The sequence below is a fragment of the Phocoena phocoena genome, chromosome 3, assembly GCF_963924675.1.
Source record: "Phocoena phocoena chromosome 3, mPhoPho1.1, whole genome shotgun sequence".
In the NCBI taxonomy this organism is placed as follows: Eukaryota; Metazoa; Chordata; class Mammalia; order Artiodactyla; family Phocoenidae; genus Phocoena; species Phocoena phocoena.
In genome coordinates, this window is record NC_089221.1 from 165,086,705 (window position 1) to 165,112,617 (window position 25,913).

The 25,913-nt window shown below is 43.6% G+C and overlaps 2 protein-coding genes across 2 annotated transcripts in view; one reads left to right on the forward strand and one right to left on the reverse strand.

Annotated features, from left to right (window-relative positions):
- The window catches only part of CLEC17A (C-type lectin domain containing 17A), a 24,784-nt gene extending 17,222 nt beyond the window's left edge, over positions 1-7,562 (forward strand). Inside the window, exons 9-12 of the mRNA XM_065873822.1 lie at positions 1,103-1,198; positions 1,409-1,560; positions 4,842-4,951; positions 7,430-7,562. Coding sequence (XP_065729894.1) covers positions 1,103-1,198; positions 1,409-1,560; positions 4,842-4,951; positions 7,430-7,562 — 491 coding nt within the window. The remainder of the gene's footprint in view (positions 1-1,102; positions 1,199-1,408; positions 1,561-4,841; positions 4,952-7,429) is intronic.
- A 757-nt stretch (positions 7,563-8,319) lies between these two features.
- The window catches only part of ADGRE3 (adhesion G protein-coupled receptor E3), a 38,539-nt gene continuing 20,945 nt past the window's right edge, over positions 8,320-25,913 (reverse strand). The window contains exons 9-15 of the mRNA XM_065873823.1: positions 24,975-25,172; positions 24,453-24,688; positions 23,778-23,844; positions 23,467-23,558; positions 21,800-21,975; positions 17,698-17,813; positions 8,320-8,340 (exon numbers count right to left, since the gene is read on the reverse strand). Of these exons, the coding sequence (XP_065729895.1) occupies positions 8,320-8,340; positions 17,698-17,813; positions 21,800-21,975; positions 23,467-23,558; positions 23,778-23,844; positions 24,453-24,688; positions 24,975-25,172 (906 nt within the window). The remainder of the gene's footprint in view (positions 8,341-17,697; positions 17,814-21,799; positions 21,976-23,466; positions 23,559-23,777; positions 23,845-24,452; positions 24,689-24,974; positions 25,173-25,913) is intronic.

Here is a 25,913-nt window from a genome sequence, read left to right on the forward strand (position 1 = left end):
TCTATGAAAAAATCTAACAAGGGGTCTTGACCTTATCTTTGGGAGTGTCATATAGAGTTTCGCTAGGGAAATGGTACTATAGCTGTGTGAAGGAAGAGAAGGAGTTAACTTGGTAAGGAGTTCAGGGTCTCAGGCATGTGCAAAGGCCCTGTGGTAGGAGGCGACATAAGTACAAGGGAGGAGAATGGTGAAATTGGGTAATTGAGAGATGATGGATTCTTGGATGAGGGTTGTGGTTGTGGGGATGAAGAGTAGTAGGTGGAGTGGAAAGATTTAGGAGGTAAAATTGACCAGACTGGGGATGAGTGAGTGGGAATGGTGGTGAGTGAGAGGGAAGAGTGTCAAGGATAATATATATGTTATCTATCTATCTATCTATCTATCTGTCTGTCTATCATTTATCTATCTAATATTTCTGTCTTGTCCAACTGAAGGGCCATCTAGTGATGGCCCTGGGGAGTATTGGGAGAGGGCAAATCTGTGTGAAAGTAGTGGGAACACATACATTAGTTGTAGAAGAGGCTTTCAGTATGATTCCTGAAGTCTGAAAATTGCTCCATTCCACAATCCTTCACCCCACACTTCAGACCAAGCCACTCTTCCACTCAAAACCCATCAATGGCTTCTCACTGCCCGGAGTCCAACACAAAACCTTTAGCTTTGCATTTAAGGATCCAGACACCAGACCTCTTCCCACTTTGAGCTCAAGCTCCTGTGAGGTTCTGCTTGACCTCTACTGCACCAGTCTTTCCCAACATGCTTGTCTCTGGACCTTTGCTTCCAAGGTGGCTCCTGCCTACTGAGCCTCCCCATCCCCTTAGAGATACGGAATCACCATTTTCCTTTAAAACCCACCTCCTGCAAGAAGCCCACCATCTTTACTCTTCGCCATGCCTCAGGGATTAATCTCTCCTTGGAGTCACATTAGGGCTCTTCTTGGGCACTGAGCATGTGTTTTTGAGTTTTACCACCACCCACTAGAACATGGGTGCAGTGAGGGAACAGAGCTCTTGCTGTTCTCTGGTGTGTCTGCAGTCAGTGATGGGTAGGTGGGTAGGTGGGGGTTTGGGTCTCTAACCCTACAGCCCATCCCTGCTGACAGTGACTGGCATGGCGGGGCTAGCCGGCCTGAAGAAGGACATTGAACGAGTAAGAGCTGACACCAACCAGTCCCTGCTGGAACTTCGGGGCTTATTAGGTGAGTGGGACTTGGGGAACTCCCCTGAGATGGGGGACATGGCAGAGCTACTACACTGCATGAATCCATGGGAGTGATTCTCAGTGTAATCTATGTGAGTGGTGCCCACCTGGAGTGGAGCAGTGCATAGCCTGCACAGCTGTACATGGCATACCATGTACATTACTCTGGTTCTGGGCCCACTCTGACAGAATCCTATCTTGTCCCCAGACTGTACCAGGGTCACTTGCCCTGAGGGCTGGCTCCCTTTTCAGGGTAAGTGTTACTACTTCTCTCCAAGCACCAAGTCATGGGATGAAGCCCGGAAGTTCTGCCAGGAGAATTACTCTCACTTGGTCATCATCAGTAACTTTGCTGAGCAGGTGAGCTGTCCCTACCAAGCCCTTGAGAACCAGCAGGGCCAGCCTGCCTCTCTTTTAGGATTTACATATCCTTCCCAGGCCTGGATGTAGAGAAACTGGAATTGCTGTTGAGTCACTAAAACTTTTTTAATAATATGTTTTATTTTTAAATTTATTTTTAATTAAAAAATATTTTTGGCTATGTTGGGTCTTCGTTGCTGCGCGCGGGGTTTCTGTAGTTGCGGCAAGCAGGGGCTACTCTTCGTTGTGGTGTGCAGGCTTCTCATTGCGGTGGCTTCCCTTGCAGAGCATGGGCTCTAGGCATGCGGGCTTCAGTAGATGCAGTACACAGGCTCAGTAGTTGCGGCACGCGGACCCTAGAACATGTGGGCTTCAGTAGTTGTGGCTCATGGGCTCTAGAGCGCAGGCTGGCTTAGTAGTTGTGGTGCACGGGCTTAGTTGCTCCATGGCATGTGGGATCTTCCCAGACCAGGGATCTAACCCATGTCCCCTGCATTGGCAGGCAGATTCTTAACCACTGCGCCACCATGGAAGTCCCCACTAAAACTTTTAATATGAAGGTTAAGGGGGTATGCTTTGCTTGAGTTCAAATCCTGATTGTGTTTACTTATCCTCTCTGAGTCTCAGTTTTCCCTCTAACATGGAGATATAATATAATGGCTATCTCTTAGGTAGCACTTTCTATTCTCTAGGCTGTATTCTAAACATCTTACATGCATTCACATAATTCTAACAACAGCTTTATAAATTAGTGTGTGAGTCAGGAGACGTTATGTTATGCTGAAGTAACAGACAGTCTCTATAGCTCAATGATGGAAGTGTATGAGGCAAGTCATACACTGACTTTTAAAACTTCTACCTATGTGCACTCACAAAGAAAGTCCCATGGGCACTGCTATGTTTTAAGATGCAGGGAAAGATGGTTTCATCAATGTTTATGTAGAAGGAGAATTGGAATATGTGTAAATAACTTTAATGACTTAATACTACCAAAGCTAAGTGGTAAGACCATTTGTACACAGTATATATCATTACATATCAGTACTTCACAGATGAGGAAACTGAGGCATATTTCACTTAAGCAACTTGCTTGTTACAACTAGTAAGTGTCAGAGCTAGGATCTGAGCCCAGGAAGCTGGTTTCAAAGTCCATGTTCTTGGCCATAAGCTTCATAGCACTATTTGATTAGTGTTTGCATGGTTTATCTTTTCCCATCCTTTTATTTTTAACCTGTCTATGTCATTATTTTAAAAGTAGATTTCTGGCTTCCCTGGTGGCACAGTGGCTGGGGATCTGCCTGCCGATGCAGGGGACGCGGGTTCGTGCCCTGGTCTGGGAGGATCCCACGTGCTGCAGAGTGGCTGGGCCCGCGAGCCATGGCCACTGGGCCTGCGCATCTGGAGCCTGTGCTCTGCAATGGGGGAGGCCACAGCAGTGAGAGGCCCGTGTACTGCAAAAAAAAAAAAAAAAAAAAAAAAAAGTAGTTTTCTTGTAGATAGCATATAGTGGGGTCTTACATATATATTTTAAATTCAATCTGACAATCTCTGGCTTTTAATTGGTGTTTTAAGACCATTTACATTTAATGTAATTATTGATTTGGTTAGATTTAGGCCTACCATCCTATTTTTTTCCCTCTATTTAAAAAAAATCTTTCATAGCATCATTTGTATGAGTAGGTAGTACAGAGGGGTTTTTTTGAGATTAAATTAGATGATGTAATTTAATTAGATGTAATAAGATGATGGGGAGGTATAAGTCATACTCCCTAAACTCAGGTGCATAAGAAATATAACTTTGTTTTCTTTAAATAACTCATTTCCTGCCTCTTTTGAACTCCCATTATACCAGGAGGGTGGAAATTTTATCTGTCAGTTGAGATCTTCTATCTTTCTTCTGAGTAGGAACAGCTTATATGGGGTCAAGGCAGAGGGTAATGCATGTCTGGTCCTCTAGGTCTTTACTCCAAGCTGGTATCCACTGGGACATCCACTGGATGAATGATCCTGGACAAATTACTTAACTTCTCTCTGCCTCAATTTTCTCATCTATAAAATGGGGTTAACAATCCTTGCTCCAGTAGGTCACAATGAAGATCAAATGAGATATCTGTGCAAAGTGTGTAGGTCACTTATTAACTTATTAATTCAACGAACACTTTTTGAGCACCTACTATGTGCTAGGCACTATTGTAATTTGATGGACCAAGCAGCTCTTTTCTCTTTCTGGTTTCCTGATACTTCTCTGGGGCTTTACCCAGGCAACAGGGTCGAGGTACACTCTACTTTTTAGAGTTTTCATACCCATCTGAGATTTTGGCCATCACTTCGGACTCTACCAGGGAATGAAATGCAGAGCCCTCTTTCTGGCACCCACCATGTCTACATCTCCATAATTTCTTTCACATTGCAATCTTTCCTCTCTACCTTTTAGGGAATCTTGGTCTTGAATAAGGTTGAGTGAATGAGATATGATTTGCATACAGTAAAATGCACAGATCTTAAGTGTACATTCACTGAGTTTTGGCATATGTATACACCTGTGTAACTGTCAACCCAGTCAAGATTTACAATGTTTCTACCACCCAGGGAGTTCTTTCATGCCCCTTTCCCAGTCACGCCACCCCCACCCTAGGGAGCTACTTATCTGGTTTCCCTTACCATAGATCAGTTTGCCTGGAGAGGAGTTGCTTTAAATCATGATATTTTCATTTTCTTCCTAATCTTTTGTCTTTTGCCCAAGTCCTTTCTTTTCTCCCAAAGGCCTGGGCTTTGGAAATATAAAAGCCAGGAATCCCCATTCCTTTCCTTCCCCCGTCACCCAAGTTCTTCTGCCTGGATACAGATGAGGACTGCAGGGTGGCGTGAAAGTACCAGGGAAATCAAGATATCACTTATTATTATTAAAATGTTCCTTAAATTATATAATGTTAAATGTTAAGATGTCATAGTACTTACTGCATGTCAGACACTGTTTCAAGCTCTTTATGCATACTAATTCATTCAACCCTCTCAATAACTCTATGAGGAGGTAGCTACTATTATCCCATTTTACAGAGGTGGAAACTGAGGCACAGAGTGGTTCATAGGTTTTGCAAGAAGGTGGCATGACTATTACCACTGAACATGCTCAAGTGGGAGGAATGCGCTGATCTTGTTCTGCATGCCATGGGGACTGGGAAGGGTATTGAGGTGGCACTCACAAGCCCTAAATGTGTGTGGGACAGAGCAGAGGGTGTGTAGGACAAGAACTGATGCCTGAATGAAGTTTGTACTTGCAGAACTTTGTGGCCAAGGCTCATGGCTCTCCTCGGGTATACTGGTTGGGGCTGAACGACAAAAACCGTGAAGGGGACTGGAGGTGGCTGGATGGGTCACCCATCACTTTCAGGCAAGTATCCAGGGCTCTTGGGATCTCTCTTCCTTGTAAGTCCTTGTGAAGTCCAAACCAGCAGATTCTTTAGAATTCCAGGCTGAGCTGGACTGGGAGGCACAAGGGTGCTTTTTTTTCTGATAGGGCTTCTGGTGCCTGTACTTTAATTTTTCCTCCATTGAAACATCTCAACCTTTAGCACAGCTGCTCAAACATATCAAGTCCCCAGACCAATGGTTGGGGGGAGAAAAAGGAAAAGGAGGCATGGCTATAGGGCAAGAGGAAGAGGAAGATTTTGATTTGCTAAAAGGATAAACAGGATTTCATTTTTTGGGCACTCTTTATAGTAGCTCATTTATTTAATCTTCTTAATAATTCTGTAAAGTGAGTACCATTATTCTCTCCATTTTGAAGGTATGGAAAATGAGGCACAGAGAGGTTAAGCAACCTTCCCAAGGTCAGACAGCTAGCAGGTGGCAGTGCCACCCAACCTGGCTTAAAACTCTATGCTCTTAGCCATTATGCTTTACTTTCTCAAGGAGTGTATGTGTTTGTATTTTAAATAAATATTAACAAATTGTCCCCCATACTGGTTATACCAATTTATTCTCTCACCAGCTTGACTATAATTTTTTGCCCACACATTCATCAAACTTTTGGAATTTTGTTGGTTTATATGTAGGTGAAAAATGGAAACCCAGTGTAGCATTAATTTGCATTTCTCTTATCCCTGAGGTTGGGTGTATTTTCATATGTTTAATAGCCATATGTATTAACTTTTCTGTGAATTACCTATTCATATCTTTTGTGTATTTTTTATATTGTGGTTTTGGTCTTTTCCTTACTGATTTCTAGGAGCTCTTTCTATATTAGAGATATTAGTGTTTTGTCTGGGGATTTTATTTTTTATTAAAGATTCCTGGAAGGAGGCAGAGCTCTGCAAATTGAGATGTCATGGCATGGTGTGGCACTGCAGGTGCTCAGCTCACATCCCTTCATGGGGCTGGTGAGGGCTCTCCCCAGCAGGGGGCACTGACTGCTAAAAGTTCACAGTTATGCTTTCTACAGAGAGTTGACTTCAGCTGAATGGAAGCCTATTCAGCTAGGAGTTTACTCCACTCCCATTGGGGTCATGCCACAGACAGTGACCAGTTAAGAGAAGCCTGGACCCCTTGTTTCAAGTTGGAATAACTCTGTGGTGCTACTCAAATTTCAGAGTTTCCTATGGGATCAAGCTGAGGCTAGATCAGGCTGAACCTACATCCTTGCTCAATTCTATCCGCTGCCACATCCTGTTTCTCTCACTCACTGTCTCCTGAGAACAGCCCTTAATAAATCCTCTGCCCCCGAATTGCCAAATCTGGCTCTGCTTTAAGGGAACATGACCTAAGACATTACAATACCTAGAAGGTTGGGAGGAACCTGGTGTAACAGAAGTGTTCTTTGGAAGAGGAAGCAGAAACTGACCAGATGCAGGAAACTGATTCAGGAGCTGGGAGAATTTCTGGTGAACAGGAGGTGAGGCTGAGTTAGAACAGACAAGCTGCTGGGGTGAAGGGGATAATACAGCATGTTTAGGTAATTCTGAAAGGCTGAGAAAAGATTTGGATGGAAGAAAGAGCCCTGAACAATGAAGGCCTTTCTTTTTCTTCCGATAGTCTTTTTTTTTAAATTAATAAACTTTATTCTTTTTTCTTTTATTATTATTTTTAATGGAAGTATAGTTGATGTACAGTATTATATAAGTCACAGGGATATAATATAGTGATTCACAATTTTTAAAGGTTATACTCCATTTATGGTTATTATAAAATATTGGCTATATTCCCTGTGTTGTAAAATATATCCTTGTAGCTTATTTATACTTAATAACTTGTACCTCTTTCTCTCCTACCCCTGTATTGCCCCTCCCCACTTTCCTCTCCCCACTTGTAACCACTAGTTGGTTCTCTATATCTGTGAGTCCGTTTCTTTGTTGTTGTATTCACTAGTTAGTTGTATTTATTAGATTCCACATATAAGTGATATCATATAGTATTTGTCTTTTCCTGTCTGACTTATTTCACTCAGCACAATACCCTCCAAGTCCATCCATGTTGTTGCAAATGGCAAAATTTCATTCTTTTTTATGTCTGAGTAGGACTTTATTTTTTAGAGCAGTTTTAGATTTACAGAAAAATTGAGAAGAAGGTACAGAGAAGTATTTCCCATATTCCTTCTCTCCCTCACACTTTTTTTCTATTATTAACACCTTGCCTTAGTGTGGTGCATTTGTTACAAATGATGAACCAATATAGATACATTATTATGGACTAAAGTCCATAGTTTACACTAGGGTTCGCTCTTTGTGTTGTACATTCTCTGGGTTTTGACAAATGCATGATGTCATGTATCTACCATCACAGTATCATATAGAATAATAGTTTCACTGCCCTGAAAAATCCCCTGTGCTCCACCTATTCATCCCTCCCTATATGCACTTTTTCCTTTATCCAGCTTTTGGGACCCACAGGAACCCAACAACCTCCATAATGAGGACTGTGCCAGCATGAACAAAGGTGGCACCTGGAATGACCTCTCTTGCGACAAAACTACATATTGGATTTGTGAGCGGAAATGTTCCTGTTGAACCCAAGAGCTGAGGTTGGGTGGGGGTCTGTACCCGGTACCCCTTGGCTTTTGGACATGAGAACCTCCTGCCCTCTGAGAACTGATGTGGACGTGTCCAAGATGGAACCAGCAGCCTGGATGTAGCGAGTTCCCTGGGGTGCAAGCCAGGTCATTTCTAGGGCGAGGACTTGGGGGCTTGTTCAGTTGGATGGTGTCTTAGTCTGTTCAGCCTGCTGTAACAGAATACTGTAGAGTGGATGGCTTATAAATAACAGACATTTATTTCTCAAAGTTCTGGAAGCTCGTAAGCCCAGGATCAAGGCTCAGGGAGATTCAGTGTTTAGTGACGACCTGCTTCCTGGTTCATAGATGCCATCTTCTCACCATGTCCTCAGATCCTGGGAGGGGCGGGAGCTCTCTGGGGTCCCTTTTATGAAGACACTAATCCCATTAATGAGGGCTCCACCTCCATGACCTAATCACTCCCAAAGTCCCAACCTCCTAATAGCATCACATTGGGGCTTGGAATTTAACATATGAGTTTTTTTTGGGGGGGGGACATAAAACTCAGTCCATAGCAGATGGTGAGCTGGAGAGACACCAGGTCTTGGTAATGGTCTCCCAGTTCTGAGGTCTGGAGGAAAGTCACCAAGTCCCTGGCTCTTAGGAAATGATACTGATTCTGGGAGCTCCAGGTCTGGCACTGACTGAGCTGGAACAGAAAATACCCTGGCTCCTGTGGACCATGATATGCTGGGACTGGGATCCCTTACTGCCTACTTGATGTGGATCAGCTTCTGGGAAGCAGGTGGGGCAAAATTATTCCTGACATGAAGCTTTTTCGATGTCCTGGGTGAGGTCTGCCCAAGCTAAGTGGTGGAATCAGACCTCTGCCAAGACATGGAACTTCTAGAAAGACAGACCAGCTGAATCATCCAGTGTGGCAGGCCACGTCTTGGTCAGATCCTCAGGACAATGGAGAGATCTACCCACATGTGCCTTTAGGCTGTTTGTTGGTCTGTAAAGTTCTTTGATGAAGTAATTCACTTGACTTATGAGTGGATCTTCTTGGGCTATTAGCTCCTGCAATGTTAAAGCTTCTCAAAATGCCAATTCATTGTGTGGTCCTTGCCCACTGTGTCAGTTTGCTGGGGCTACCATAAACTGGCTTAAACAACAGAAATGCATTGTCTCACAGTTCTGGAAGATGGAAGTCTGAGATCAAGGTGTTGGCGTGGCTGGTTTCTGGTGAGCTCTCTCTCCTTGACTTGTAGATGGGCTGTCTTCTCTCTGTGTCTTCACATGGTTTTCCCTTTGTAAGTGTCTGTGTCATAATCTCATCTTCTTTTTTTAAAAAAATTTTTTATTTATTTTTGGCCACACGGCACGGCTTGAGGGATCTTAGTTCCCCGACTAGGGATTGAACCTGGGCCCCTGCAGTGAAAGTGAGGAGTCCTAACCGCTGGACCACCAGGGAATTCCCATTGTCTTCTTCTTTTAAGGACACCAGACATATTGGATTAGAGCCCACCCTGATGACATGATTTAATTTAATTACCTCTTTGAACACTTTATCTCCAAAGTCTCCACATTCTGAGGTGCTGGGGGTTAAGATTTTAACATGTGAATTCTGGGAGGGGGGGCATAATTCAACCCACTAAATGCCAGAGGTGTCCTTCCCAGTCATTGTGCTAATCAAAAACACTCCCTAGGGTTTCCCTGGTGGCGCAGTGGTTGAGAGTCTGCCTGCCGATGCAGGGGACACGGGTTCGTACCCCGGTCCGGGAAGATCCCACATGCCGCGGAGCGGCTGGGCCCATGAGCCATGGCCGCTGAGCCTGCGCGTCCAGAGCCTGTGCACCGCAACGGGAAAGGCCAGAACAGTGAGAGGCCCACGTACCGCAAAACAAACACAAAAAACAAAAAACAAAAAACAAAACAAAACAAAAACACTCCCTAGAGGGCTGGTACTACCCCCAGCTGAGCACAACTCAACACATCAATCTCTTTAGACAATCCCTGCACTTGTGTCCAGGGGTGGGTACAAGCCAGTGAATTTATTGATCAACAAGTGCCCTTGACTAATAGCACAATAATTCCTGTTTTGACTGAGAGCGGGGTGGGGTGGGGGTGGGGTGGGGGGATTAAGACAAGGAGGCTCTGAGCAGGGGAAGCAGTGGGAGCAGGGGATTGGCATTCACTTCACTTCCTGTTCCCTCTGTACTTGTCTCCTCCCACCTCCACACCTGCCCCCCAACTCATCAGTATCGAAACTAACCCTCCATATGGCCCATATACTGCAGAGTGGGTGGGCATCCTGTTCTCAGCCCTCTACCCAGGGGAACTTTCGCCCAAGGAGCTGTTTTTCTGGGGTCAGGGTAAGTTTCCCCATCTCAGAAGAGGAAACTTCAGTTTCCCCGAATATGTGTGTTGAGAAATGGGGAAGCAGGGGGGCTGTGGTCACATCTCTGAGTCATGCTGTGGGGGAATGTTCCACAGTGGAGCTGGTCCAAACCTATCTCCCTTCTGCATCTCTCATGACTGTCTAATTTCAGGGAGAGAGGAACACATGAAGGAGGTCCTCTTTACCTCTATTTTTTTAAAAAAATTATTTATTTAATTAATTTATTTTTGGCTGCGTTGGGTCTTCCTTGCTGCCATTGGGCTTTCTCTAATTGCAGCGAGTGGGGGCTACTCTATGTTGCGGTGGGGAGGCCTCTCATTGCGGTGTCTTCTTTTGTTGTGGATCATGGGCTCTAGGCGCGCAGCCTTCAGTAGCTGTGGCGCACGGGCTTAGCTGCTCTGCAGCATGTGGGATCTTCCAAGACCAGGGCTTGAACCTGTGTCCCCTGTATTGGAAGGTGGATTCTTAACCACTGCGCCACCAGGGAAAGCTCTCTTTACCTCTTTGGGTCTAGGGGACCAAAGGTTGGGCATTCTTGGTGGTTAAAAAAAAAAGCCATGATTAGTCAAGCATATATTATGCACTAGATAGATGGAGTAGCTCTCATTTAATCTTCACGATGATTTTGTGAGGTTGGAATAATTACCAACCCCATTTTATAGCTGGGAAAACTGAGGCCCAGAGGGGTCTCATGGCTTGTCCGTTGTCATTTAGTGGATAAGTGGCAGAGATGGTATTTGGACTCAGTCTGTGCCTCCGGTGGTTGATTTCTCTCTGTAGCACCTGCTGCCATTCAAGGGACTGTCCGTACACCTGAATTATCTCTGAAAACTCTAACCTTGTAGATCTTGCCTCAGCCCACAGTTATAGGAAAGGAACAACATGATACGATAGACATCCTGGACTGAGGTGGGAGAGCAGGAATTGGGTTCTGAGTCTGTTGATAAATCATCTCTGTGGCTCTCCTGGGGCTATTACAATAATGCAGGTGAGGGATGATGGGGACCAGGGAGCTAATTGTGAAGGCAGGAAGAATTCTAGATCTATTTTGAAGATACAGCTAGTGAGATTTGCTGATGAACTGGATGCTGGGTGTGAGAGAAAGAGAAGCCTAAAGAATGACTCCAGGTTTTCAGCTCAATTAGTAGGAAAGAAGGAGTTATCGTTACTAGAGATGGGGAAGAAAAAGTACTTATGCTAACAACACAGTTAAATTTAGGCGGTTCATGAACTCCTGCCAAGTTCTAAGAACGTCTCTTGGTTCAAGGATAGAATCTTATGTGTAGCAGATGTGCTCATGCCCTCCTTATATCCTTAGTCCTCACATTTTCAGTGACTTCTGTTGGCCAGCAGCTGCCACTGGGAAACACCTTATCTGGCAGAAGGCAGGTGAGAAGCATCAGGGGGAAGATGCTTCCTGGAACAATCCTCAACCAAAGCCTGAACTTGGTATACACATGTCCCAGCTCCCTCATCCTTCAGGTGAGATGAGTCTGAGATGCAGGTCCCAAGTGATTGCCCAGAGGTCCCTGCTGGGATTAAGCTCCCATCTTGTATTGGCTTCCTTTCTTCCCCTGATTCACTTCTTTGCAACCCTGCTGGTGTTCACTGGGATCACCTCCAAAATAAACTACTTGCATTAGAATCCTTGTTTCAGAATTTGCTCCCGGGGGAGCCCAAACTAAGACACTATGGGACAGGAGAAGACGAAATTGCAATATGATTCTGGTTTTCCTGGGATGGAGGGGTTTCTGGGATGCAGGAATTTTAGTGCCAAATCCGGGAAAGTCCAGGGCAAACTGGGATGAGTTGACCACCCTTATAGGAGGACAGTGTGGTGTTAGAGAAGCCAGGAGAAGAGAATGCTTCAAGAAGGAAAGGGGATAATGCATACATAGATAAAACCATCATGTTGTACACCTTAAATATATACCAATTTTGTTTGTTAATTATATCTCAATAAAGCTGGAAAAAATACCTAAAAATACTTGATTGTCAAAAAAGAGAAGAAAGGAGGACCAACAGAGTGAAATGTGACCCACAGGTCAAGTTAGAAAAGACTGAGAAGCCATCAGTGAACTTAGCCCTGAGGAAGCATTTGGGACATTGAGTCATTCTTGGGTGTGTTGGAAGCAGAAGTCAGACTGCAGTGGGCTGAGCAGTGAAGGGTGGGAGGAAGTGGGGACAGCAGGGTGTAAACAAATTTTCTAGAGTTTTGGCTATGAAGAGAAGTAGATAGAATGGTTATTGTAGCAGGGGGAACTTCTGGGGTGGAAGAGACCTGAACATACTTCCTCCCTACTCTTCCAACCTCTACCCCCAACTATTCCCATAGTAGATCTCCTGGGTCTCCAAGACTGATCGTTTTCCTTCATGATTTTCATCTTTTGGCATTTTTTTTGCTCTGTTTTTTTCATTTTTTTGAGATATTTCTTCCACATGGTCTTCTAGCTCACTAATTTGTCTCTTAACAGTGATCGTCCTCTTCTTTAATTCATCCAGTAAAATTCTTTTTATTTATTCCCTTTTTATTTGGTTGCATAGAATGTTTTGGTGCTGTACTTGAACCTCCTTGCATTCTTCTTTTTTACTATTCTTGTTTAAAGTTGTTGTCTGTCTACTCCAGCAGCTTGATTTTCCTGGGTGACAATTATGTTGGACCATCCTCTTTTTGGCTGTTGGGGGCCTCTCACGGGCTGTCATTTTTCTTTGGGGCTCAGATGTGGGGGTTGAGAACTCTAAGTGGTGACAGTTTCCCAAGTGATGAAAGGAGATGGATTCTTCACTGCAGGGGTCTATGTGTGCACTAGGCAGGTGTGCAGAGGTGCCTCCTTGCTCCCCAATCTCCTTGCGTTCTTCTAGATTCAGGAGCAGAGCTCCTTTTGGAGGCCTTGGGAGCCAGATGGATCAGACACACACACACACAGGAGTGATGCTGACCTTATCCCAGGATGTCTGTGGACCCTGGTGGATCAGACTCTTCATAGGATGAACTGCGTCTGATTTCCACCCAGAGCATTCTTCAGCTTACCTTGGAACTTTCCACCTGGTGCATAGGGGAGACACTTCAACCCCAGATTTCCCTTTGGGGATCCCCCCAGAGATATCACTCTCATGCCCACCCAGCTGCCATGGGTCCCAGCAGACTTTTGGTTCAAAGAGGCAGATATATTAAGGTAGAGAGTGGAGGGGAACTGAGATGTGTGCAGATGGCCATTTTCCTAGAATCTGCCAACTCTCTTTCTTTATCATGGGGGCCAGCAAACTATAGCGTTGTGTGTGTGTTTCTCAAATCCTTCCTGCAGCCTGTTTTTGTATGGCCAGTGAGCTAGGGATGGTTTTTGTATTTCTAAAGTGATATACACATATATCCCTTTACACACATGTCACACAAATGTATTTATGTCTGTCTGTCTATCTATCACCTATCTACCTATCTATCACTATATCTAGCCTGAAAAGTCTAAAATTTCTTTTTACAGAAAAAGTTTGCTCATCCATTTTTTAAAAAAGTAGTTATTTATTTATCTATTTATTTATTTGGCTGTGTTGGGTCTTAGTTGTGGCATGTGGGATCTTTCATTGTGATGCATGGGCTCTGTTGCCGCACAGGCTCTTCTCTCTAGTTGTGGTGCATGGGCTCCAGAGTACGCAGGCTCAGTAGCTGCACACGTGGGCTTAGTTGCCCCGCAGCATGTGGGATCTCAGTTCCCCAACCAGGGATGAACCCGTGTCCCCTGCATTGGAAGGTGGATTCTTAACCACTGGACCACCCGCTAAAGAGGAAAAGGAAAGTCCCGCTAAAGAGGAAAGTCCCGCTCATCCATCTTTAGCATATTTAAATGCCACTGAGGAATGTGAGGATGTGAGAGAGATGGAAGACTCAGGAGAGAGAGGAGATAATCAATGGAGAACGGTCCCCAAAGGGGCAGGAGGAGACAAGATCCAAAGCACAGCGGTGGAGGTTAGTTTCAAACAAGAAGAGGGACCCTCTCTGCCATTGTGGAAGAACGGAGGAGATGATGAGAATCAGTGGGGGAAGGAATCAAGGATGAGTGTGGATGTGGGTATAATTGTAAGGGATGTCAGATAGTTGAGGGAGTTTTCATAAGCTGGTGTTTATTTTCTCTGTGAAGTAGGAGACAGTCTTCTACCTTATATAGAGAAAGGGGATGCAGATAGGGGAAAGAACTGAAAAACTAGAACTCCCCATGTGGGGAAGTTGACCAGGGAGAGGAAGAGTGAGTTCCAGGTAGCCTGGAAGGTCTTGTTTAGACCAGAAAACACACATTTGTATTGGCTCCTAGCTGAGTGATTCTGAGAGCTCACTGCCTTGATGGAGAGCAGAGAAGAGACAGGATTGGTTCCTAAGGAAGGATGCTTTGGACTGCAAGTAACAGATAACCTGGCCCAACTGGCTTAACAAAAAGAGTTTGTTTGTCTTACATATGAAAAAGTTCAAGGGTTGGTTCAGCAACCCAACAGTGTCATAAAAGCCCAGATTATTTCTGTCTTTTCACTCTTCCACCCTTAGTATTTCCATGATATCTTCTCTCCAAGCCTCATATTATTATATGATAGCAGCTAAAACTAGGAAGTAATCGGCAAGCTCTTCTTGAATTTGTATTTGTTTTTATCAAGGACAGAATATATGTTCCAGTAGGTGTTTCTTATATCTCAGTGGGTAGAATTGATCCAAATGCCCATCCCAAACCATTTGCTAGCAAATAAGAATAAGATCACTATGGTTAGTTTATACCAGGGTTTCTCAACCTCAGCACTACTGATATTTAGGGATGGACAGTTCTTTGCTGTATGTGTGGGGGCTGTCTTGTGTATTGTAGGATATTCAACAGCATCCCTGGCATCTGTCACTTCGGTGTCAGTAGCATCCCCCCTTGCCCCAGTCATGACAACCAAAAATGTCTCTAGACATTGCCAAATGTCCCTAGTGGTGGGGATAAATCACCTCCAGTTGAGAATCACTGGGCTGAGACCAATCTCAATTGACCTCTGGACCCAGGTACAGTGCTATCCCAAATATGAAAACAATCAAGGTTCTGTCAATAAGGAACATGTGATGGTGGTGATGGCTACTGAGTAGACAATCCACAGTGCCTGCCATGGTTGGATCAGTCCTGGATTTGGGTTTTCCCAGCTAAATATAGAATCAGAATGAGGAAGCAATGGTGTTGAAAGCATGGGAGAGGACCATTTGACATGGTTGATCACGAGATTTAGCCTGGATAAGGCAGGAGGTAAACATGATGGTTTGAAAGAAGCTGATGGTTTGAGGGACTAAATGAGTTTAAACTCATTTAGTTTAAACTCATAGTTTAGAGCAAGTTTAGGATGAGAGAGAGTAAGAAACTGAAAAAAGGCCTTGAAAAGGGCTTCTTTATTTACAAAAAGTCCAGGGAATATTTGCAATGGTCGTGATTTGTGTATCCAGGAACAAACATTGATTGAACACATCAGTGAAGAGAAGTCCAATTGAATACACATTTATTGAGAGCACATTATGCAGAACAAACACTTCAGGAAGTAAAGGTTAAGCATTTCCTCTCCAGGAATGACATGTATAATGATTCTCCTTGTCCCCACCTTCATTCTTTAGGATGCCAACCAGATCCACATGTATGACTTTCCATGAGGAGCTGAATGTTCTAGTTTTAGTATTTTCACTTGTCCTGGAAAACATGCGCCCCACCCCCACAACAAGACGTTTAGATTAAAGGTAGGTGTAAGGATAAAACAAACAAACAAACAAACAAACGAACGAACGAACGAATGACAACAAAACAGAAAGAAACAGCAGGAGTGGGTTAAAGCCAGAAAGCTCCATCCAGCAGGCAATGATGGCATGACATCCTAGCATTTTGGAATCCTAGGAAAGGTGTGGCCTTCTTTAGCTTACAGTGGGAGGACTTCTCAAAAATCCAGGTTGAAGAATTCTTTTTTTGAAAAAAAGTTTGGATATAGTATCCTACTCTAGAATTTCAGCCCCCTGGATGTTGGTTTTTGTCCATAAAGAAAGGCCAGACTCTAAGCTCCTTGAAGGCAGGTACTGTGTTAGTCTTATTGCTTTTTGTACGTCCACTGCCTACCATAGTGTCTTACACATTGTAGAACTCAACAAATACTCTCTTTGCCCCCTACAAGCTCCAGCTTGGTTTAGATGCCTCAGGCCCCACAGAGGAACAAATATCTTGTACAACAGCCCATGAGGATAGGCATTCCTGACTCAGTTATAAGAGTCACTGCATGCAGGAAGTCCAAAGCTATGCCTTCCTTCCTGGTATTTATGGTTCATTCACAGAATTTCCCACCCAGTCAAGCATACGACTTTTCCCATAAACAGTATTCCCTGGTTATACAGCTGACCTTCCAATGTGATCAAATGTCTGGGGAACAGAGCTAGAAAGTTAACCCAAGATCAAATTTGTCTGTAAAGGACAGAGGGTTTTGTTAGCTTTTTACTCATACTCTGTGCATTAAAAAATAAAAGCTTCAGAAATTCTTTTAATTAAAGCAAATGTATTTCCTAAATGCAGCTACATATAAAATATAAGTATATAATATATCATATATAAATATATAATTCCCTTTCAAAAGCTTTCTTACTCATTGTGGGAAACCAGTAGCTGGAGTGCTGGCAGCTTTATTATTTTGGATTATCTGGGAAACGTTTCAAAGGTCACAGCCAATGGTTAGCACCTACCACAATTTTACTCTTATTGAGAATGATTAAGCTTAATATATATTAAAAAATTTTCCAATCAGCTGACGTGACTGTCCTAAAACTTTTGTCCTAAAACTGGTTCCATTTTCCTCTTGGTTCTTTTGGAAAGATTTAGAATGAATTCCCTTTCCCTCCCTCCAGTATGGAATAGATGTTTCTTCAGTGACCTCAATATTTCCACGGCTGAAGAAAATCCCATATTTTCTCAAGAAATGTAGAAGACAATGTATCAGAAATTTCTCAGTTTTGTTTAGCTTAAAAACAACATGTTCTAAGGCTCTTTGGCTAGCAGATGTGGTAGGCATGTACATGGAAGGCATAAAACCAAATGAGATTGGGAGAATTTTTATGGATTTTGAGCTTTGGAGCCCATCTGGCTCATCTAGTGACATGGTTTCTTACAAGTATATTCTCCCATTTTTCTCAAAGAGCAATTAGGGGACAACTGTGGAGAGAAGTCTCAGAGAGTACTGGGAGCTTATTCCTTGGTGCCTTGGGCCTGAGTTAGCTCAATGGAAGAACAGATGAAAATCCAGCAACCAAGTTCCAGAGAGGTTCCCTTTCTAACAGAACCATTTCCTCTCCCAGGCAGGTCCCATTATCACATGCACTCCTCCTCTATAGGTATGTGGAGCATCTGGGGTGGGGTTCCTCTCCTGGATCCTTTCTGTGGTATCCACTAACTCCATGGGGCTCAAGTCCACCTCTCTTTAGACAGTGAGAGTTCAGGGGATGCTGACCACTCTGCTATGTCTATGATTGTAAGTCTCCCGCTAAAGGATTCTACATTAGATGGTAGTGGTGCTGGTGATGCTTTACCCAGCACTGTTAGCGGGCAAGGAAGAGTCCCTGAGAAACAGTACATTGGGAATGAGGAATGCAAACCAGGTCATCAGGAAAAGAACTCTTCTACATACCCTGCAAGAAGGGGAGTTTGTACTAAGACATGGAGAGGAAGTTCAGGGTGTCAAGGGGTAAAACATTAGAATAAGTCACAAGTCTTCTTACCTCACTGGGTTTTGAGTCAGGACCAAACCTGCTGGAAAGTGTATGAGTCTCAGGCTCAGATTTAGATTTGATAATCTCGCCAAACCACTTTCGGACCTGGAACATCAAAGGAAATGCTAGGATTGGTTTTGTTAACAATGGAGAAGAGAAAAGTCAGTGAGTTAGAAAGATGAGAGAGACATTATGAAAAACTTTTCCTACAAAATGTGATATATGCATACAATGGAATGTTATTTATTCCTTAAAAAGGAATAAAATTCTGAAACATGCTATAACATGGGTGAACCTTGAAGACATTACACTGAGTGAAATATATGAGCCAGACACGAAAGGACAAATATTGTATGATTCCACATGAATGAGATCCTTATAATAGTCAAATTAATTGAGACAAAGTAGAATACTGGTTACCAGGGGCTTGGCAGGGGAGAATGGGGCATTATTGCCTAAGGGGTACAGTTTGGGATGATCAAAAAGTTCTAGGGGCTTCCCTGATGGCTCAGTGGTTGAGAGTCTGCCTGCCGATGCAGGGGACATGGGTTCGTGCCCCGGTCTGGGAAGATCCCACATGCCGCGGAGCGGCTGGGCCCGTGAGCCATGGCCGCTGAGCCTGCGCGTCCGGAGCCTGTGCTCCGCAACGGGAGAGCCCACAACAGTGAGAGGCCTGCGTACCGCAAAAAAAAAAAAAAAAAAAAAAAAAAAAGTTCTAGAATGGATGGTGGTGATTTTTGCATGACAATGTGAATGTATTTAATGCCACTGATCTGTACACTTAAGCGTGGTTAAAATGATAAATTTTGTTATATATACTTTATCACAATAATTTTTTCATTTGTTGTACAAACTCAACAAAATATGCATATGCAAAGGAAGAAAATAGAAGTCACACATAGTTCCTCAATCTAGCGAAAAATCACTGATCATGTTTTGGTGGTATCCTTCCACGTGTCTTGGTTTGGGGTCCCCCAGAGGCAGACCTTGAGACAAGGGTTCTAGTGCAAAGAGATCTTTCGAGGGGTGATCCCAGGAAACACCAATAGATCAGTGGGGAAGTGAGATGGAGAAGGGAAGGCAGCTAATAAAGGATGCATAATCCTTTCCACTGTGGACATCTGGGGTTTAGTGCCACTCGGGGGCTCTGGAGACAACAGAGGACACACCTCAGAGTCATCCCACCTCAGGGACAAGGGAGCTGGGGCATCTATCTACCAGCTCCCATCAGTCATTGGTTGATGGCTGCTCTCAAGGGCCATTACTCTCTGGCACCACCAGCTTGCCCTGTGTATAAAGCAGGCATGTCCTGTGGGCAGTAAGAAGCCCACAGGCACAGAGTCACAAGTGTTTACAATAAGCAACCCTGGGCATGTAGAATATAATGCCAAAGTGATATGAGAGAGCCATCAACAACATTTGCTACACAAAGGTTTCCAACTTTGGCACTACTGACATTTTGAGTTGGATCATCCTTTGTAGTGGGGACTATCTTATGCACTGTAGGATGTTTAGCAAAACTCTGGCCTCTACCAACTAGTTGTCAGTAGTACCCTTTCCCCTAGTTGTGACAATCAAAAGTGTCCCCAGACATTGATAAATGTCCCCCCTGGGAGTGGCAAAATTGCTTGAGAATAAGTGGTGTTTTTCCATATACACCATTACCCACACGTGAATGACTATATAACATAGCATAAGCAATGAATATTTATATATGTTATATAAACAAAATAGAACCCTTCTGGAGCAATGTTTTGAAACTTACTCTTTCACTAATACATTTTTAAAAATTTTAAAAATTATTTATTTTATTGATGTATATTTGATTTACAATGTTGTGTTCGTTTCTGGTGTATAGCAAAGTGATTCATTTAAACATACATATGTATATATTCTTTTACATATTTTTTTCATTATGGTTTATTACAAGGTATTGAATATAGTTCCCTGTGCTATACAGTAGGTCCTCGTTTTTTATCTATTTTATATATGATAATTTGTGTCTGTTAATCCCAAACTCCTAACTTATCCCTCCCTCCCCCTCCTTTCCCTTTTGGTAAAAATGTTTGTTTTCTATGTCTGTGAGTTTGTTTCAGTTTTGTAAATAAGTTCGTTTGTATCATATTTTAGATTCCACGTATATTCACCAATATATTTTGAATATCCTTCCAGTCATAAAATATTCTCGTGCCCAGACAAAAATTAACATTTGAATGGTCTATGCCTATGCTCATCCTTTGTTCTCTAGGGAGTGTCTGCTCTGTCAGCTCAGTTTCTTCCTCTCTCTTATCCTCAGAGGAGCTGTTCTTCCTTTCCTAGTTTTGTTATTTGGGTGTGTAGATGCAGAGTGAGGAAAAGAGGGAGAGAGGAAGGAGCACGAGAGAGAGAGAGAGAGAGAGAGAGAGAGAGAGAGAGAGAGAGAGAAGAGGAAGAGGAGGAGATGGAGGGAGGAGGAAGAGGAGAAGGAAGAGGAAGAAGTGTATCAGTCAGGACATGTTTTGCTGCAGTAATAAAAGACCTCAAAATCTTAGCGGCCGAGCTCAACAAAGCTCAGCTGGACCACGTGTCTTCTTCATGGTATTTGAGAAATACAAATAAAGAACTTGGGTGATTTTGTACTTCTTCTGGCTGCTGGAATATCCTTATTTGGCCATTGCACCTCCTGGCCTGGATCATGTAGATCCAAGTTTCATTGGGGTTTCAGTCTTTTACATTATATTTAATAGTTGCATAGTATCCTGTTCTATAGATGAGTATAACTTAACTAAATCTAAGTAGAAGTATGTCAACGTGGTTCAGTAGTATACAGCACGGTAGCATCTTGCCTGGGGTTCAATTCTAGAGCCAGCATGCAGTTCGCATTACTCCTGAGCACCCCTTAGTAAGGAACCATCTTAGAGATTTATCTCAACAAGCCCACAGCAGCCAGTATTTCCCAAGTGTCAGACGCACACTGTTTCTTTTGTTCAGCTGCAGACACATGAATTGGCTTGTGTTTAGTAGCCATATTGAATACAAAATATATATCTTGAAACACTGGAGGCTCACACTGTGAGATGCCTCAGGTACTGAGAGGAACTGGGGGAAGAGTACAAATAAGTCTTTTGCATTGTGCTCACTCAAGTGCATACATCCACTGAGAAGAGTTACTTACAGTTTTCTTTAGCTGTACATGTGGATGGATGGGTAGATGAATAGAAGGGTAGGTATACGGACAGATATGTGATTAAGCAAACATAGCACAACGTTACTTACAGAATCTAGGTGATCGGTATGTGCATGTTTACTACATAATTCTTTCAACTTTTTCGTATATTTGAAAATGTTCACGATCAAATGTTAGAAAAACTATATTATTATGTAATTTCATTATAGAGCTATTAAAACATTTGTAGAGAGGATATACATCACATGGAAATGTGTTTAAGAATTCATGTTAAGTGGTGTGGTAGCACCACTGTAGTAGCATTACACCCTGTCTTAGCTTCGTGGTGAATGGAGTGTTTTTCTCCCATTGACTTTGGGCTTGGACATGGGATCTTATTGGCCAATGAAATATTGGTGGAGGTGATGCAAACAGAATCACCTTGAAATGGCCTTGCTCAGTAGAGCTTGCCTTCTTGTGATTTTGCCATTGTTATAAGAAGAACTTATGTTAGGGAGGTGCTCCCCTTTCTCCCAAGCGTCAGGGTCACAAAGAGCAGACCTGAACATGATCTTCATCCTGGGGCCAGGTCAAGCTGAGCCCAGCCAAGATCAGCTGAACCCCAGTCAACCTGCAGACTCCAGAATGAGAAAAGTAAATATTTGTGTTTAAGCCACTGAGATTTTTGAGGTTGTTTGTTACACGGCAATAGATGACTATTACGCATGGGATAGTTGAAGAAAAACATGGTATTTCCTTGACGCAGCAATTATTTACTTTCTGAAAGCCATTAATAAATTAATATTTCTGACAATCAATAGCATCTCACAGTAGAGAACATATAGGGAGTGTTTACACACTACTCACAAGTGCCTATGAAAATTTAGAGAACGTGGATTTGAATGTTTATTAAACTATGTATCTCCAAATGTTTCTTAACTTTAAAACAATAAAGAAAGAGGTCACAGTTTACCTGCTGGCTGAGGAGGCAGTAGACCAAGAAAATGAAGAAACCCTGAAGGCTGTTGATGATGGTGAAGAGGTAGGCCATGACACGGGCAGCTGAGCCCATCTGCAAGACGCCCAGACACCATGTGCATCCCAGGATGAAGAGCTGAGCTGTTGCTTTGAGTGTCAGCATCCTGAGGGAAGTAGTAATCAATAATGTAAAAAAGCTAACGATGGACATGAATACTTCTACAGCATTGTTGTTAATGGTGAAGTCTCTGGAGCTAGAATGCCTGGGTTTAAATCCAAGGCAGCACTAACTAACTGTGTGACCTTGGGCAAGTTACTGTCTGGCGTGTTTTGTTTTTAATCACGTGGCTTGGGAGATCTTAGTTCCCTGACTAGGGATCGAACCTGGACCATGGCAGTGAAAGCGCTGAGTCCTAACCGCTACACCACCAGGGAATCCCTACTTTTCTGTAACTCAGTTCCCTAATCTTTGTAATACTCCTATTTCATAGGGTTGCTGCAAAGATTAAATGAGACCTTAACATATGTAAAGTATTTAGGACAGTATATAGAACAAAATGTTACCCCTGGATTCCCTGGGAGGTAAAAGTAGCAGGAAAAGAGGGAGTAAGCAACTTTCACTTTTAACTTTATATATTTTGAAAACTTTTGACAAATAATGAACAAATAACAAATGTGTTATTGTTGTGATTACAATGAAAACCTCAACAAATTACATGTCAAATTAAGATGGATGCTGAGGTCTTCCCTGGTGGTGCAGTGGTTGAGAGTCCTCCTGCCGATGCAGGGGACATGGGTTTGTGCCCCGGTCCAGGTGGATCCCACATGCCACGGAGCGGCTGGGCCCGTGAGCCATGGCCGCTGAGCCTGCGCATCCAGAGCCTGTGCTCCGCAACGGGAGAGGCCACAGCAGTGAGAGGCCCGTGTACCACAAAAAAAAAAAAAAAAAAAAAAAAAAAAAAAAAAAAGATGGATGCTGAAAAATAAAAGAAATACTCATAGTTCCCAATTTTTTGAAATAGTATTATACAAAATATATTTTAACCTAAATCCTTCCTGAACCTATTGCCTCTTGTGCTGTGTGGCCAAAGCTGTATTCTTCCATTCTCCTCTTCTTCCGTTTAGTGTTAGATCTCTTCGCTTTTTGAGATTTATCAAGGACACAGGGCTACCCAGTTAGAGACTACATTTCCCAGGCTCCCTTGCAGCTAGGTGTCACCGGGTGACCAAGGTCTAGCCAATGGGATATGAGCAAATGTGGAACTTGCAACTCTCATGTCAACTCCTTCCTGCATATGGGATACTGATAAAGACAACGTCCTAGGGGATGGTGGGGCAACACAATAGAAAGAACGTGAGTCCCTGGATCACTCTGTGGAGCAGAGCTTCCCATTACCTCTGGACTGTTTACCTCTGGCCTGTGGCGTGAGAATGAAATAAACTTCTATTTCACTCCCATTTTGGGGTCACAGAAATTTAGCCTGTACTCTAGTGAATACAGCTTCTCATTAATTGTGATAGTGGAAGATGGTAGTGGTCTTGCTAGTCCTTAGAGCCTGGTTGTGGGGTGTATGTCTGTGTCAATATGTAGGAGGGACCAGTAGGAAGTGAGTAGAGGAAAAGAGGGTTAGAAAATACCACTTGCTTCATCTTACTTTAGATTCTGGATGGTTGACACTTCACTGTTGAGGGAGGAAAGTTTTCTTTTCAAAATCCAAAGAACCAAGATAAAAAGTACAAAATTCACCTGCAGGAATGACACAGACCATGTAGAATACAAGTTAAGATGACTATGTCCACTGTAAATTGTACACAGCTCCTACCTCCCTGAACATGGGTTTGAATTGGCAGCAGGTGGAAAAATCAAATCATACAACCGAGAAAATATATGTCCCTTGTGCTATCTTGCACCCATGTCTGGTGCTTCTTCTTAGGTCAGGAACATCAGAGCCACATATTCACTCACACAGATAATGGCACAGACGGGACCGAGGAAAGCCCAGATGAATTTCTGGTTCAGGCTGAGCCAGCAGCTGGGAAAAGGGACGCAAAGAGAGATCAGAGAAAGCACATGAAATGGATATGAAATGACACCTTTTCCTAACAGAGAATTTTCCAATGTCTCCTGAAAATGTCAGCTGACAATGAAGGCTTTAGTTGTTCACTATCATATGTTACTGCTACATTAAACATTTTACAGGTACAGTCCTGTTGAATTTTCACACTAGTATTCTGAAGGTGGGACCATGGAGGTGACGATTATCCTCATTTCACTAATAAGGGGACTGAGAATTAAGGACTTGAGGTCACAAATTATGGGAGAGATAAAGTTGGGACCTAACTGCAAAATTCTCCCCTTCCAGGGCCCGTGAGCCATGGCAGTTGAGCCTGCGGGTCCGGAGCCTGTGCTCCGCAAAGGGAGAGGCCACAAGAGTGAGAGTCCCACATACAGCAAAAAAAAAAAAAAAAAATTCTCCCCTTCCAGAGCCTCTTACATCATTTTTCCCTGCCTCACTGGGAAAGAGATTAGAGCCCTTATACTCAAGGGGAAAGTAGAGTGCATTTGATGTGAATATCCCAATCATCACTATTAACACTGCCCTCAAATATGTCCATGGCACAGGGTGAGAGTCAAGCTCACTGATCACGTGTTCCATAAAGCTGAGGCCTGGATGCTGCGGAAATGGCCACGATCACAGCCGGGACTCCGTAGCCCACTGGGAACATGAGCTTCTTCATGAACCTGTTGACACTGGAGTGGTTGACCACCGTCAGGTTGCGTGCAGTGAGGAAGAGGTGCAGGCCCTCCAGCAGCATCCAGGTGAAGGAGGCCAGGTAGAGATAGTGCAAGGCACCTGCGATGATGGCACATAGCACCTGGGGAAGGAGGAAGGTGTCACCAGGAGGGATTGTCAGGGTGGAGCATGGCCTCAGGGCCTCTCTTTTATACTGACATTGAGTTCAGAACACCTGGTATTAGACCAAGGTCATTGAAGATAAAGGTGGTTGATAATCAACGGCAGCACTACTCACCTTGGTACCTCTCCCCCAACCTCCCTCTGGGGCCCAAGGCTATTTTATCAAGGTGTCCAATGCATCATGGCTCCATGAACTCAGCATAAACTGGAGGCAGGGCAGGGGTATTTTGGGACAGTATAAGTACCTTGATCTCAGTTCTATCGAAGGCTGTTAGGAAGAGCAGGTGGGCCAGGAAGAGGCAGAGTGAGAGCTGCAGGTGGAGCGAAGTGCTGGTGTTCTGGATGGCTTTGCACAGCAAGAAGGTGAGGGCTGCCAGGAGGAGGCACAGCAGAGAGAGGCTCAGCCCCACGTAGGTGATCACAGTCAGTGTGGGATCCTTCTCCTGGGACCGAGCAGAGAGGAGCTCACAGTCAGGCTTTCCTGCTCTGGGATTATACTCCCCCACCTCTTGGAATGTGGCATCCCAACATAGGCAGATCACCTTCATCTCTGCAAGGAGGGGAGGGAGGCAGGACTTCCTGTATGCTGTCACCCAGCCTATGTCATCAGTACTCTGACCCCTCGTCTAGGATATGTGTCCTGTCTGACCTTCTCCCACCACCTTTGCTGCTGCCACCCAAATCCTGACCACCATCATCTCTCTACCAGTCCACTCCTGCTGCACCACCATCCATTCTTGACCCAGGAGCCAGAGATTTCTTCTAATAACATAAGTATGCAACACCCCTGATTCAAATTCTCTACTGCCTTTCCATTGTAATTTGAATGAAATCTAAACTCCTGACCATAGCATTTGAAGTCTGTTGCATTTTCCCTGTGCCCTTTTCTCCAACCTGAACTTTTCCACTTCCCTCTCATTCACTCTGCTCCAACCACATTGATTTCTGGAACACACCAAGTTTGTTCTCTCTCAGGACCTTTACACATACATGTATCTCTTTTTGGGATGCTCTTCCCTGAAACCTTTTTTTTTTTCTTTTTCATTGAGGTAAAATCCAAATAATATAAAACTAACCATTTTACACAGTTACAATTTAGTGACTTTTAGGACATTCACAGTGTTGTGCAATCACCACCTCTCTCTAGTTCCAAAACATTTGAATCACCCCAAAATAAAACCTCA